This window comes from the organism of the source record quoted next, unplaced genomic scaffold (assembly GCF_019419815.1).
Source record: "Pyrus x bretschneideri cultivar Hongxiangsu unplaced genomic scaffold, Pyrus_bretschneideri_v1 Contig82, whole genome shotgun sequence".
Lineage (NCBI taxonomy): Eukaryota > Viridiplantae > Streptophyta > Magnoliopsida > Rosales > Rosaceae > Pyrus > Pyrus x bretschneideri.
In genome coordinates, this window is record NW_025999823.1 from 992,247 (window position 1) to 1,007,739 (window position 15,493).

At 42.7% G+C, this 15,493-nt stretch overlaps 1 protein-coding gene across 1 annotated transcript; it reads left to right on the top strand.

Moving 5' to 3' along the window:
* The first annotated feature begins 10,733 nt into the window (after nt 1-10,733).
* Nucleotides 10,734-14,301, top strand: LOC125473313. Its single transcript, XM_048575965.1, has 2 exons — nt 10,734-11,272; nt 12,686-14,301. Exons 1-2 carry the CDS (start codon nt 10,796-10,798, stop codon nt 14,117-14,119), a joined length of 1,911 nt encoding a protein of 636 aa, XP_048431922.1. The 5' UTR covers nt 10,734-10,795; the 3' UTR covers nt 14,120-14,301.
* Nucleotides 14,302-15,493: the final 1,192 nt, after the last annotated feature.

The following is a 15,493-nucleotide window of genomic DNA, read 5'->3' on the forward strand; positions in this document are numbered from 1 at the left end:
GCCGCCGGCGCCGTCGCCGGAAAACTGGAAAATTTTCAAACTTTGTTTTCTCACTCGTTTTTCAACCATTTTTCACGTTCTTTATACCAAAATGAAGCTTAGGACTAGTAGAATCACGTTAGACTACTTTTAAGGCCTAAAAATCAAAGAATCTCACCTGCAACAATGATCCAAGTTCGGCCAACTTTGAACTAAGCTTTCCCGACGTCCAAATTCACCCAACGAAGCATTCCCAAGCTCCTTGAGGCCTCACTAACACATCTACAAGCTTAGAATGTCCAAAAACATACTAGATTAGGTTTGCATGAACAGTGCTCAAAACGGAGCTTACGAGATCGACGTGAAAACGACTGGTTTCTCACCTGAAAATGGCACCACTAGACTCCTCTCGGCCTCACCATCACGATGGTGTACTTGGTTCCCTCGATCTGCAAGGTTTTGGATGGTTTTGGGTTTGGTCCGTACATATATGGTGAAGAAGAAGGGGAAAGAGAGAGACACGGGAGGGAGAGAGACAGAGGGAAAGGGAAGGGCAGAGAGTGCAGGTGTGTGTGTGGCCCAACACATGCCACAACACACAAAACACCCCACTAAGTGACGAAAATACACTAGGGGCAAAATTGTAATTCCACACGTACGTGTTAATAATCCCGGGACGGGATGTCACAACCTTCCCACCTTAAAAGAATTTCGTCCCGAAATTCAAAACAACCAAACAGCAGCCCCTACAGGCCAAAGAACAAACGAGGGTACAAATCCCTCATTCGACCTTCTGTCTCCCACGTAGCTTCATCGACGGAATGGTTCCTCCACAAAACCTTCACTAATTTCACTGTCTTGTTCCGCAGAACCTTCTCCTTCCAATCGATGATCGTCACCGGTTCCTCGTCATACGTCAAGTCTGGGTTAATTTCCAACGGTTGAGGAGGTATCACATGGGATGGATCAGCAACATAATGTCGGAGCATAGACACGTGAAAAACGTTATGCACTCTGGCTAGCTCCGGAGGTAACTCTAACCTGTAAGCTACCTCACCAACTCGCTCCACGACCATGTATGGTCCGATGTACCGTGGACTTAATTTTCCCTTTTTCCCAAATCTCACTACACCTCTCCACGGCGAAAGCTTCAAAAATACCCAATCTCCGACTTCGTACACCCTGTCTGTAGCATGCCGATCCGCTAAACTCTTTTGTCTGTCTTGTGCCGCTTTCAAATTAGTCTTGATTACCTGGACGTTCTGGGTAGTCTCCTCAACGATCTCCGGACCTACTAAGACCCTTTCTCCGACTTCTGACCAACACAACGGTGTGCGACAAGCTCTACCATACAAAGCCTCAAATGGTGCCATGCCAATACTTGAATGAAAACTATTATTATAGGCAAATTCCATCAAATCTAACCGCTGGTGCCAAGCGTCACCAAACTGCAACACCGAAGCTCGCAGCATGTCCTCTAAGGTCTGTATAGTTCTCTCTGACTGCCCGTCGGTCTGTGGATGATACGCCGTACTATAAAGTAATCTCGTGCCCAAGGCTTCCTGGAAAGCTACCCAAAACTTCGACGTGAACCGTGGGTCACGATCCGAGACAATACTCACCGGAACACCGTGGTACTTCACAACCTTCGAGATGAACAACTCCGCTAAACGGCTCAAAGAATACTTCTCTCTCACTGGAATAAAATGAGCCGACTTAGTGAGTCGATCAACGATCACCCAAATGCCGTCAAAGCCATTATGTGTACGCGGCAACTTGTACACAAAATCCATGGTGATATTTTCCCACTTCCACTCGGGAATTGGAAGCGGCTGCAACAACCCAAACGGCTTCTTCCTTTCTGCTTTAACTTGCTGACAAACAGCACAACTGCTCACATACTCGGCTATCTCCCTCTTCATACCCGGCCAATAATAAAATGGTCGGATGGTATGATACATTTTCGTAGCTCCTGGATGCATGGCGTAAGCCGAGATATGTGCTTCATCGAGAATTTCTTTCTTCAACTCCACGCTCTTAGGCACGAACATTCTACCCTCAAGCATCAACATGCCATCCGAATCACGAACTCTGAGGTCTCGCCTCCTTCCTTGCTCTCGAGCTTGAATAAGTTCTCGAGTCTCTTGATCAGCTACTTGGGCCTCAAGCACCCGATCAATAAGAATTGGCCTAACTTGGAAATTAGCAAGTAACGCCACATCTCGATCTTCAACTTCTAACCTCACTCCTGTAGCACGCAAGTCCGCCAAAAGAGGAATACGGCTTGCATACAACGCATTAATGCGGCCTTGAGACTTTCGGCTAAGTGCATCAGCAACTACATTCGCACGACCAGGGTGATAATCAATCGTACAGTCGTAATCGCTGAGCAACTCCAACCACCTCCGCTGACGAAGATTAAGTTCCTTCTGAGTAAAGAGATACTGGAGACTCTTGTGATCTGTAAAGATCCTGCACTTTTCTCCGTAAAGATAGTGTCTCCACAACTTCAACGCAAAAATGATAGCAGCCAACTCCAAATCATGTGTAGGGTAATTCATCTCATGAGGTTTCAACTGCCGCGAAGCATAAGCAATCACCCTACCCTGCTGCATCAATACACATCCCAAACCATTCAAGGAAGCATCGCTATAAACCTCGAAGTCGCCGCTATCGTCTGGGAGTGTCAAAACAGGTGCATGAGTGAGACAATGCTTCAACTGTTGGAAACTCTGTTCACACCTATCATCCCACTCAAATTTAACATCTTTCCTTGTTAACCTCGTCAGTGGTAAGGCAATCACCGAAAAATCCTTAACGAATCTCCGATAATACCCTGCCAATCCAAGGAAGCTTCTCACCTCGGTGACGGTTCGCGGTTGCTCCCAATTCTCTACCGCTGCAACTTTCTGAGGGTCAACCAAAATACCCTGAGCAGAAATGACGTGCCCCAAGAACGCAACTTGGTCTAACCAGAACTGGCACTTGCTAAACTTAGCATATAGTTGGTGTTCCCTCAACCTCTTTAACACCAAAGTAAGATGTCGAACATGCTCCGCTTTCGACTTAGAATACACCAGAATATCGTCAATAAAGACAATGACAAATCTATCCAAGTAAGGCTGGAATACTCGGTTCATCAAATCCATGAAAGCGGCTGGTGCATTCGTCAACCCAAATGGCATAACCAGAAACTCGTAATGACCGTAACGAGTCCTGAACGTCGTCTTAGGGACATCATCCCTACTGATCTTCAGCTGATAGTAACCAGACCTCAAGTCTATCTTAGAGAACACGCAAGCACCTCTCAGCTGATCAAACAGATCATCGATACGAGGCAAGGGATAACGGTTTTTAATCGTCACCCGATTGAGTTGCCTGTAGTCGATGCACAGTCTCAAAGTTCCATCCTTCTTCCTTACGAATAACACTGGAGCGCCCCAAGGTGAAGTACTAGGCTGAATGAAGCCCTTAACCACTAATTCTTGCAGTTGCACTTTCAATTCCCTTAATTCAGCAGGTGCCATACGGTAAGGAGTCAACGAAATAGGATTAGTACCTGGAAGCAACTCGATAGTGAACTCTAAATCTCGATCTGGTGGTAACCCAGGCAAATCCTCGGGGAAAACATCTGGAAAGTGTCGGACAACCCTCACGTCCTCAACACCACAAGGAGGAGCCTCATCCAACACCACATGGGCTAAGTACCCCTGACAACCTTTAGTCAACAACTTTTTCGCTCGTAGCGCCGAAATAACACCATGTCTCACCCCACTCTGCTCACCAACAAAGGTAACCACGGGTAGTCCAGGACGACGAAATGTAACTATCTTCCCGTAACAATCAATATTGGCACGATTGGGGTGCAACCAATCCGCGCCCAAAATCACATCAAAATCCACAATATCTAACGGAATAAGATCAGCGGGCATAACCACGCCCTCCACTATCACTGGACAACCTGGGTACACACGATCCACAATACATCTCTCCCCTCTAGGCATAGCGAACTCTAAATCATACCCTAGGGGTGTGGGGCGAGGTTGCGTCACTTGAGCAAATGTATGAGAAATCACAGAATGTGTAGCTCCACAATCAATTAAGACTCTAGCAAAATAACCAAGAATATTTAACGTACCCATAATCAGATCCGGGTTGTTCTGAGCATCCTGCAAAGAAATGTTGTGTATACGCCCCTGGCCCTGCTGCCGTCCGCCACGACCTCTGCTCGCCTGAGCACCACGACTCTGCGTACCACGCCCCTGACTGGGCTGACCGGTCTGTCTCGAAGACCCTGCACTACTGGTAGCAATATCTCCTGTCTGAAACTGTCCTCCTTGATACCATTGAGAACCGCCGGCTGAAGCTGGAGGATACGGCATATAGCCGCCCGAATACTGAGGGTAACCACCCTGGGAGTAGGGGTCCTGAGGATACTGATACTGTCCCGAGGCATAGGGTACAGCATCACCCTGGTAGTGGTAAGCACCACCTCGACCCGTCTGGCCGTAACCACTAGGACCCTGGATCTGCTGGAGTGGTGCAGGTGGTGGCATAAAGGTCTGCTGTGGTTTCTGCTGCTGCTGGCCCTGGGGACAATGTGCCGCTCTATGTCCCACCTGTCCACATGTAAAGCAACCATTGCTACCACGTCTACACTCACCAAAATGCCGGTTGTTACACCTACGACAAACTGGGGCTCTGCCTCGCCCACCATCGCCCTGCCTCTGGCCTCTAGCGCCACCAGAAAATCTACCTCCACGACCCTGCCCAGTGGCACTGAAGCCACCACTCGAAGAACTAGAACTAGCTCCACCTTTCTTGAAGTTCTGAGTCTGACGGGGCCCAAGCGATGCTTGACCTTTACCTTTGTCATCTTTCTTCTGGTTGCCGTCCTTCTCTTCATCAGTATCGCTCGACATATTCTCCGAATCCTCGATCCTCAGCAGTATCTCATAGAAGTCCCGATAAGTCTCGCTGTGGATTACAGACGCCATAGAACGCCACTTCTTCCTAGTGCCCAAACGGAAAAGACGGAGCATCTCCGCCGGATTACCAGCGACATCAGGGTGGTAACGGGACAAGTCCGTAAACTTACGGTAGTACTCATTCGCTGACATCTTCCGCTGTTTCAGTTCGGAAAACTCCTGTTTCTTACGGTCAATATACTCAGGGGGCACATACCTTCTCCTAAACAACCTCGTAAAAACATTCCACTCGACCCTCTGATCCGGAGTCAACCTACGAAGCTCCTGCTCCCACCAAGCTGCCGACTCCGTATCAAGAAACCAAGCGGTCGTCTCAACCCATCTCTCCATAGGCAAGTTCCCCTGATTATGTAGCACCCGAAAAGTCTTCTCTATGTGTTCTAGCCAGCGCTCTGCGTTCTCGGGTCCCTCACTGCCCTTAAACTTATCCAACTTCAGATTGTACATAGTTTCCAGAGGAGTCCTCTGGGGAGGGCGCATCACTGCCTGAAGGGCTGTAGCAAAAGCTTCCCCCAATTGAGTAATATCGGGGAACATAGGCTCAGAAGAGCGACGGGGTTCCCGACGAGGCGGCATAGTTCTGACAGAAGACACCAAAATTATTAGAATACTCACAGGGACACAGGACTGCCAAACCTAGGCTCTGATACCAAACTGACACACCCCGACCGAGGTAGGAGCGTGCTGGCCGTCGCACAAAGGCGACGTAGCCAAGTGCACGTGCGGAAGCTAATAGAGTAGTAATGTAAAAGTACGAATAATTAAAAACTAGCATTCTAGTACATAGGATAAGTGCTAGTTAGTGTGATACAAATTCAGAGCAGGTCTATAGCAGTCCAAAGAAAATAACAACCGTAGTACGCCCGAAGGCGAACCTACAATGTAGAGTGTCTGTCAGAACGCCGAAAAGCTCGCAAGGGAAACCACCGCAACGGCTAAGCAACTAGAACCTGGAGGGGCGCAAAACAAAAGCGTGAGTGGGCAAAAACAAAGCTCTTTGAAAACCATTAAATAAAACACAATCTAACCCCTCGCCGTAAAACCTGTATACGTCCCAGAAAATAACATATGTACGTATGTATAGATATGCTTAAACATGTTCAAGGGTATGCCAATCATGCTCAATATATGCTATGACAAAATCTCTTAATGATATGCAAGTGCTCAGGGGTGAGTCGTATCAATCACACAATCCTCTGACAACCGGAGTCACCTAACGTGACCTGTACGGCTGTAAATAGAGCTCAAATGTCAATCTCAATAACTAAACCTGCCCACGAGTCGGAACCACCTCAAGGGGTCTGTACGACAGGCCTGGGTGTAACATGTATATACGCTCTAGTGCTACGATCACGTGAAGGCTGTGCGAGTAATCGCGGGTCACCTACGAGTCGGAACCACCTACTGTGGTCTGTACGACAGGCCTATGCACCTAACTTGGATCCAAGCTGAGCGTATGGTGCGGGAGGTGAACAACACGTGAAGGACTGTGCCCTACTCTGGGCGGAAGCACTAACACCGGGGGTGCAGGTTATGAGCTCTCTAATCATCTCTAACCACTATTTAATGCAATCGTTAATTAACGCTTACCTGGCACTTACCTATGCCTCCACAGCACCCACACATAGATATATATGACGTATGCATATGTATATGTATGCCACAAATGATGCATGCAACGATGCATAAACGATAAATAATAAAGCACATGGCATAAGGCAAATAACCCTTTTTAAATCAATTTCTGGGAATATAAATGTATATAGGTATATACGGAAAACAAAAGCCCACTCACTGGTATGTAGAAGGGTCGTAGCCCCCCTGCCTCGAATGTGCACGCTCGTCCTCGGGATACGTGTCACCTATATGCGAATTAACTATAAAAACGTTAACTTTAGAGCACATAACCGTCCATTCAAAATAACTTCTCATACATTGCTCAAAATGGACAAATGAATATACCAAATTGATCTACACAACCTCACGATCACACACATATTTTTAAAATAATTTTTGGACCACGCACGCGCCCCCACGCGCCAGCACAGGCACGGGTCCACGCGCCCCCACGCGCGGCCACGTGACCTGCACACTGACGGCGTCAGGTGACGCCGTCAGGAATATTCCCTGGAATATTCCGTTAACCTTAACTGACGCCGTTAGCTTCTGTTAGGAATATTCCGTTAGCCTTAACGGAATATTCCCCTGTCTTCTCCGGCGAGCCGCCGCCGTCTGCGCCGCCGCCGGCGCCGTCGCCGGAAAACTGGAAAATTTTCAAACTTTGTTTTCTCACTCGTTTTTCAACCATTTTTCACGTTCTTTATACCAAAATGAAGCTTAGGACTAGTAGAATCACGTTAGACTACTTTTAAGGCCTAAAAATCAAAGAATCTCACCTGCAACAATGATCCAAGTTCGGCCAACTTTGAACTAAGCTTTCCCGACGTCCAAATTCACCCAACGAAGCATTCCCAAGCTCCTTGAGGCCTCACTAACACATCTACAAGCTTAGAATGTCCAAAAACATACTAGATTAGGTTTGCATGAACAGTGCTCAAAACGGAGCTTACGAGATCGACGTGAAAACGACTGGTTTCTCACCTGAAAATGGCACCACTAGACTCCTCTCGGCCTCACCATCACGATGGTGTACTTGGTTCCCTCGATCTGCAAGGTTTTGGATGGTTTTGGGTTTGGTCCGTACATATATGGTGAAGAAGAAGGGGAAAGAGAGAGACACGGGAGGGAGAGAGACAGAGGGAAAGGGAAGGGCAGAGAGTGCAGGTGTGTGTGTGGCCCAACACATGCCACAACACACAAAACACCCCACTAAGTGACGAAAATACACTAGGGGCAAAATTGTAATTCCACACGTACGTGTTAATAATCCCGGGACGGGATGTCACAATAAGTCTTGGCAAACTTCACCACAGGTCCAACTATCCTATCATCACGGGGACTATCTAATTAGGGCAAAATTAGGCTTAATTGGATTAATAGTCCTCGTCGTGATAGGGTAGTTAGAATATAAAACTAGGTTTAATTGGATTAATATCCTCATGATTAAACGTCAATTTGTTTGATTCTTTTGGATGGCTGATGGCACATTATTGTGTAAAGAGATATGATTGTTACAATTATACCACTTACACATAAAGATGACAAATCAACTCATTGGGTTGCTAATGAGTATCTATTAAAACTCATTTAGTTTGATTTCACTTTACACCATCATCACTACTATCAATATCACCTCTATATTATGATGATATCAAATTAAACAAGTCTTAACAGGCACCCATTAACAACCCAATAGGTTGATTTACCACCTTACACACATCAAGATGTAATTAAGAAAGATTATAAAAAGCCAAGCCGTGTTTTAAACATTTAGGTAAATATATATATTTTTTCAGAACGAAGGATTTCTATCACACAATATAGAAAGGGAAATTTTGAAAAATAGCTAAATCTTGTTCATGATTTTAAAACCCTTTTTTTATGACGATAATTTATTTTCAAGTGATTGATAACAGGAGAGGGAGGACACGAACATTAGATTTTAGGTGCAAAAATAAATATTTTTAACTAACTGAGCTATAAATCTCATATCTGATTTTATAATTTTAAACATTGAAATATTTCTTGGAGAGTTTGCTAGTTGTGTTTGTTGAGCATGTTGTCAAAATCAATATTTTAAGGAAAAAAACAAGAGCAGAGCCAGGAATTTTTTCTTGGGTGGGCTAGCTGAAATTAATACCATAAAATCATATGTTTATTTTTTCTTTTGCTTATAAAAACTATATAATAATCAATATAAAAGAATAATAATAGAATATAAACTGTTCTCAAAATCATAACCCTAACTGACAAATTCAAGGACCGTATAAATAATATTACCTACTACATAAATAATAAAAAAAGTAAATAAAGAGATTAAGAATGTAACCAAAGGTTACATTCATTGAAAAATCGCAATGGACAGTAAGGAAGAGATAGGGATTTAATTGTGGACTAAAACATTCTTTTTCTTTCTTGGGTAAGAAGCATAGAGCCTAAATCGCATGGAGTAAATAGTCTTTTTCTTTAACGACTAGGATATATGAAATAATAACCTATATTGAAATTGAGTAGGCTATATAGGCTACATGTATTAACATAAGCCATTAAAGTATGAGTTTAAGAAAGCATAGTGTTATTCTGAATAGCCTATTCATACCCATATTTACCTCATACACACCCTTATTAATTTTTGCCATTGATCTTCTTAAATTTATTCGATCCAAAGGTCGAAAATGAAGAGAGATGTGTGAGAAATAAAAATGGGTTTGTGGATAACATTACACTTACAAAAAACCTCCCTAGGCTACAGCCCACCTTAGCCTTGTGGGTGGCTCCGCCTGTGGAAAAAAAGGGAATGACTAATAAATATGTTCTATTTGTTTAATACAACGATAATATTTGCACTAAGAGAGAGATTATGATTTAGCTATATTATGGATCGAACTTAATAAATTAGTATAAAATTCGTCATCTATGAGATTAAAACCTAAGAGCTCACACTCACAAGTGGAGATATACCACTAGACTGTAGTACTAAGTGGCAAAATATGCTTCCATCCATTTTAGGTAATTTTAAAATAGGTATTGGAGTTTTAATTTTTTCACATTGTACCACGAGATTTTAATATCATATCATTCATGGCTTCCATCTATCGTTGTATTATACTTTGTTACATTGCTGATTTGGCAAATGTGAGACATTTCCTAGGTTGAATAGAAGCCACACTAATACGATTAGGGAAAGGGATTCAGAGAGGGAAAGGGATCCTCTCCGGATCCCTTCCCACAAATCCACCATCCGGATCCTTGAAATTTGATCCAACGGCTAAAGTTATTACAACTTTTAAAGGAGGCCCTTGTTTTTAGTCGTTGGATCAAATTTCAAAGGCCTGGATTGGTGAATTTGGTGGAAAGGATCCGGAGAGGATCCCTTTCCCACAATTAGGACCAAACTTTGTCATTAGTTGTTATTTTGGATTACAAATTAATCACTGAGGGAAGTCAATCTCCATGATAACTAATTTTGGTACACGTGGTGAAAGTGTGCCTTCCACATCAACTAAAAAATAAGTCCTACGATTCTGAGGTCCTCAATTGGACAAAAAGTAAATAGTTAAATTGGAAGACATAAATTAACACAATTTCAAAATTTCTTGGTGCAATATAAGAATTCAATACATCATGGCCCATTTTGTCACTCGAAACCTAACTAGTGTGAAATGTAATTGATCGACAAAAAAATCCATTAGTACTTAAAAATATTGATATTTCAATATTTCTCTTAACCTATAGTTGTGAGGTCTCATATTCGACTATCATAGACAGAGAATTCGGTATTTGCTTAGGAGATTCCATTATGTTGATGGCTTGAATTCCTTTCTTAATATTATTATTTTTCTTTACTTATAAGTGAAATCATATAAGTTCAAATTTGGTTGTACTCATTGTAATTTTTCTTCAATAATCTGGACTACTTAGCAGTACAAAAATTAATAGTCAAGATTGAATTGAAAAACTTTTACTTAAAAAAATTGAATTTAAAAAGTATTATTTTATTTACTTGTCAATCTAATAGATATAAAGTTGAACTAGGATTGGATGAACAACGTCATAAAATAGAAAAAAGGAAAAGAAAAAGAAGTAAAATAAGGCTTCCCAAAAATAAAGACACAAATCCCGTCCCCAAGAGAAAACAAAGGTGTCATCTCATATGTAGGAGCACAAAGATCTGTCTCAGCAGAAGGAAATACAGAAACACCATCGCCATGGATTACTCCTACCCACAGACCCACCAAGACGATCAATCCCAATACCGCCAGCAGCAGCAGCAACCCTACGACCCCTCAAGAATCCAATGTTACGACCAATCCTACCAATCCTATTATCCCTACAACCACCCCCAACAATACGACCACCAACAACAATACCAACAATACTACAATCCCACCCCCACCACCACCACGTCCCAAGATTACGCCACCGCCCACCACCATCAATACCATCACGAACCCACTTCTATTCATCCTCCGGGGGTCCCAATTCCAGCCGAACAGTCACAAACGGCAGATCCTGACCCCACCCATTTGCGGAGTGCGTATTACCCACATGGGGTTGCGGAGGATCAGAAGCAGCAGGTGGATTCGGGTTCTGGTTCGGGCTATGGTGGGTTGAATCCGGCGGCCGTGGCAGCGCTTTCTCTAACTGGGAACATCGAGGCGGCGCAGCGGGCTGCACAACGGCCTGTAAGTAGTTCGCTTTCGTGGTTTTGGTTCAATTTAACATTTTTAATTTATTTTAGGCATTGGGAATTCATGTTCTTATCATAAATGTGATGTCTTTTCTGTTTATCTGGATCAATCTTATGAATTTGATGCTTATAATCTACTTGGAATTTGGACATATTTTTGCATTTTATTTTATTTGTAGAATGTGAACATTGTTTTAGTACATGTTATGTGTTTTCTATCTTGAATGCCTTCTTTGATTTTGTGAAATTCTTGTAAGTGGATAGTTGAGTGGGTGGGAGTGAATTTATGGAATTTTTTTGCTTTCGATATGAGTTGGTATCTTGAGAAATTAGTACTCTTTAGTTTTTAAGCGTTAACTAGATAAGCAAAAGGAGTCGAACTTGAGTCACAGAATCCGATTGAAAAAAATGCATTTCTTCATCAATTGATTGCACGTCATTTCCTCAAAGACATTAATGTTTTCATCATCAAGATTCTCAAAGACATTAATGGTGTGTGCGTGTTCTCCATGCCAAAGCAATCTATAGACGGTGTATTTGTATCAAGATCTCTCTTGACTATGGTAGTTTTCTTTTTCTGCTGTGAAATTGCGTCTCAGGTTGCTTTTCAGAAAACTAATGTAGCCTTGGTGGTCTTTTGGTCTTTGATATTTTGCTTTTAAGAAAAGGATCTGCAATTGGATCTCTCAGTAATTACAAGTGATTTTAGGCTTTCAGGTTATCACACGATGGTTTTATCGTAATTGGTGAATATTAAGTCGATCTAAGATACATTACCTCAATTGGTATAAACTTTAGATTATCGTCGTTTGTTATGGGACTCCCTTTGATAAACTGTTTACAGGATATTAGCACATCATACATTACGATGGATATAACTTGTATCCGGTGTGCACGTGATGTAATATTTTTGAAGCTTCTGCTGTTATCATTTGGCCTGATGAAGACTTGTTTCCACTCTTTTCCCAATTTGTGAGAAGTATGTAACACTTACCTGTTCTGATTATAATTCAGTATAACTCACCTTCTTTTTAATTTAGTAACTGATGCAACGATCACAATTCTTTAATGAATCTGAGGCATCTGGTTCGTAGATTCTCTATTTTGGTGCCATTGGTTAACGTGGTTTGCTTTTTTGAATTGAATCCTTATTCATGTCCCAGGCATACCTCTTATAAGAAATTACCTAAACATTCAGTCAGATTGATTTTAGCATTTCTTTCATATATATGTTTTCCAATGTAATATATATAAGAATTCTGAATTTTCAATTGTGATTTTTATCTATCTTTGTGCTTGTTTTGTGCATTTTATTTCATAGTTGTTATTGTTTCATCTTCTTTTTCTGTGCTGCATTAGTAATAAAACCATTACATGGACTGTTTTGTCCTTAAATGCTATTATGCAGATTGGGCATACTCCATATAGAGGTGGAGGTAGGAGGGGTAATAGGCCCTTCCGGGGGGGTGGTCAGGGCCATTTTGGTTACAATGGTTCTAGACCAGATGGCTCAGCAGCCCCTTTCCGTGGTAGGGGACGTGGCCAGGGTGGTGGTAGGCACTTTCAACAGTATGGTGCTGCATCAACCAATCCAAATTCAGCATCTGTACCTGCTGAAGGTGTAGCTGCTTTAATGCAGCCACCTTCAGCATTGGTTCCTGGGCAGGCACCATTACCAACACAAGTGTCTTCTGCTTCATTCTGGCGACCTCCTCGTTTGGCTTGGTGTGAACTTTGTAGGGTTGACTGCAACACTCCTGAAATCCTTGAGCAGCATAAAAATGGAAAGCGACACAAAAAAAATATGCTGGTACATGAGGAGTTGCAGAAATGCAACAAAGTCAATACTGAACAGCAGAATGCTCAAATGCCCAACACTGAATTAAAACCAGAAGTTGATAACCCTGTGAGAGTTAAGGGATTTGAGGAAGAACAACCCTTACAAGAAAATATAATATCTGGAGTAGTTACTGATGATAATAGAAATGAAACAGATCAGAAAGATACGGGCGCAACTTCTGAAGCTTTTGTAGAACCTGGGAACAACTCCAGCGGTCAACTTGCAGGCCGAGGACGTGGTTCTAAGCGTAGGATGCGAGGGGGTCGAGGGGGTAAGTATATAAGGACTAATGACGGATCCAGAAGACCAGTTGAGCCTCCCAAACCAAAACAAGTTCCTTTTATATGTGAATTGTGCAATGTCAAATGTGAGTCACAGGTGGTTTTTGATAGTCATGTGAGCGGTAAAAAACATTTAGCGACTCTCAAGCGGTTTCAAGGCCACCGTGCTTTGTATGGAGATGAGGGTCTTCAAGCACTTTACCCACCTAACTTAACTGTTGCATCAACTTCAGCTGCCCGCCCGGTCCAGCAAGCTGTCAATGATCCTCAGGCCCCCTTGGCGCAACTGTTGGTGAACTACGTGCTCTCTCAAACCCAAGCACAAGGGAGTGCAGCACCTCCAGAACCAGCATCTGCTGTGGCACCAGTTCAAGGAACAAACAGCGGAATCTGGAATCAACTGGATTCACTGATTCAAGGAGCACAAGCGGTGTGTCAAGACGGAAGCCAAAATGCAGTTATAGAGCAAATCAAGAATCTGCTGCAGTCGGTCCAGACACACTGTGAATCCCCAGCAGCCGGGAATGCAGACAAGAACATTGGGAATGGAACTTCAGAGTTTAATGGGAAGGAGGCAAGTGGTCCCATAAATACTTCAGGTGCGGTGGCAATAGAGAATCCAGGCACAGGTGAGGAAGGTTCTGGAGCAGCATTGGGCAAGAAATGCGAAGTTCCGGCCTCAGATCCGTTTGTTCAGCCACAACCCGAAGACCACATGTAGGGAGTCAGCCAGAGTCGAGAAGTAACGAGCCGACGGATTAGATACAGTTTGATATTTTTGTATGACGGAATAAGATACGCCAGTTTAAGCCATAGTAAAGTTTTATGTTACATTGAACTCAATGGTTATTTACTTTTTGACGTGGGATGTCGAGGATTTGCCCATGTCTTCCTTTTTCTAAATTTCAGATTTAGTTTAGGGTCTTGGAATCTCTCCAATAAAACTCAATTTTTCTCGCCTAATGTAGGAGTTTGACTCCTATTAAAAAGATGGTACAAATAAATGGTAAGAGTAATATTTTTGTAAATTTTCACGAGGATGTCAAACATGATTTTTCTCGGCCCTGGTAAAACTAACACTATAACTATGACCAAACACGGTCACCGAATATGCCAAAGCATTTCTTTTACTTGGACGACTCAATTTATACCTTTTCCAACAGCTACTTCATCACGCCAAGCATATGCTCCCTAATATTCTACCGCTCTTCCTTCCCCCTAACAAAAACCTTCCCCCATTCTCTCCTCCTGAAAAAGAAAATCCCATCCCACGAAATCTTTGTAACCAAACACCAGGTTTGTAAGCCTAGCTAATGAAGTTTGGGAAGAGATTGAAGCAGCCAATGCTTGGGACGTTGCCGGGTTAGCCCGACAAGTTCTTGTCCTATGTTGGTGCAGCAGTCGTTGGAGTATGGGAAAACCGAGGCTGAATTTGTTTACTTGTTGAACAATGAGATTGACAAGTTTAATGCGTTCTTTATGGAACAAGAGGAGGATTTCATTATCCGGAATAAGGCACGCTTGTTCTTGACTGTGTTATAATTTATCTCCAATGTCCAAACAGGTTATTTTACTGTGATCTATTGTGTGCGTTAATACATACTTTGTCTCAGTGACAGTTCTCCCAATTTGGATTACCTGGTTCTGGCCGACTCGTTAACTCGGTTGGGTTAACCGGTTTGGTGGCACTGTAGATGGCCCCACCAAGCTTCCAAGATCAAAGTTTGGTGCACTTTGACACATGTTTTTATTGTTTTAAAAAATATTTTTTTTGGGCTTTAAAAACAAAAAATCGTAATGTTGTTTGATTGAGTCAAATAAAAAAATGAATAGCAAGTGGCCATTTACTACATTTGTGGAAAAGTATTGAGTCCTTATATGACGACGTAATTTCAAATCCCGTCGGTGACTAATCTAACAAAATCTATTGTTTGAAAAAAAAAAAAAAAATCAGAAGATGAATAAGTATTATCCTTGAATGTGGGAAAACATGTCTCAAACTCAAAAGTGAAAATTATTACAAACCAATGCTTGGTGGTTCAAGTGGTAAGGAGCTTGTTCTATTTAAGTAAGGTCTTGAGTTCGAGCCTTGTGA

What these genes read in the sequence shown, in the direction of transcription:
- LOC125473313 (XM_048575965.1), top strand. Translation starts at nt 10,796, where the DNA reads ATGGATTACTCCTACCCACAGACCCACCAAGACGATCAATCCCAATAC. An exon ending in AGCGGGCTGCACAACGGCCT is followed by an intron (nt 11,273 to 12,685) that starts GTAAGTAGTTCG and finishes GCTATTATGCAG; the next exon opens with ATTGGGCATACTCCATATAG.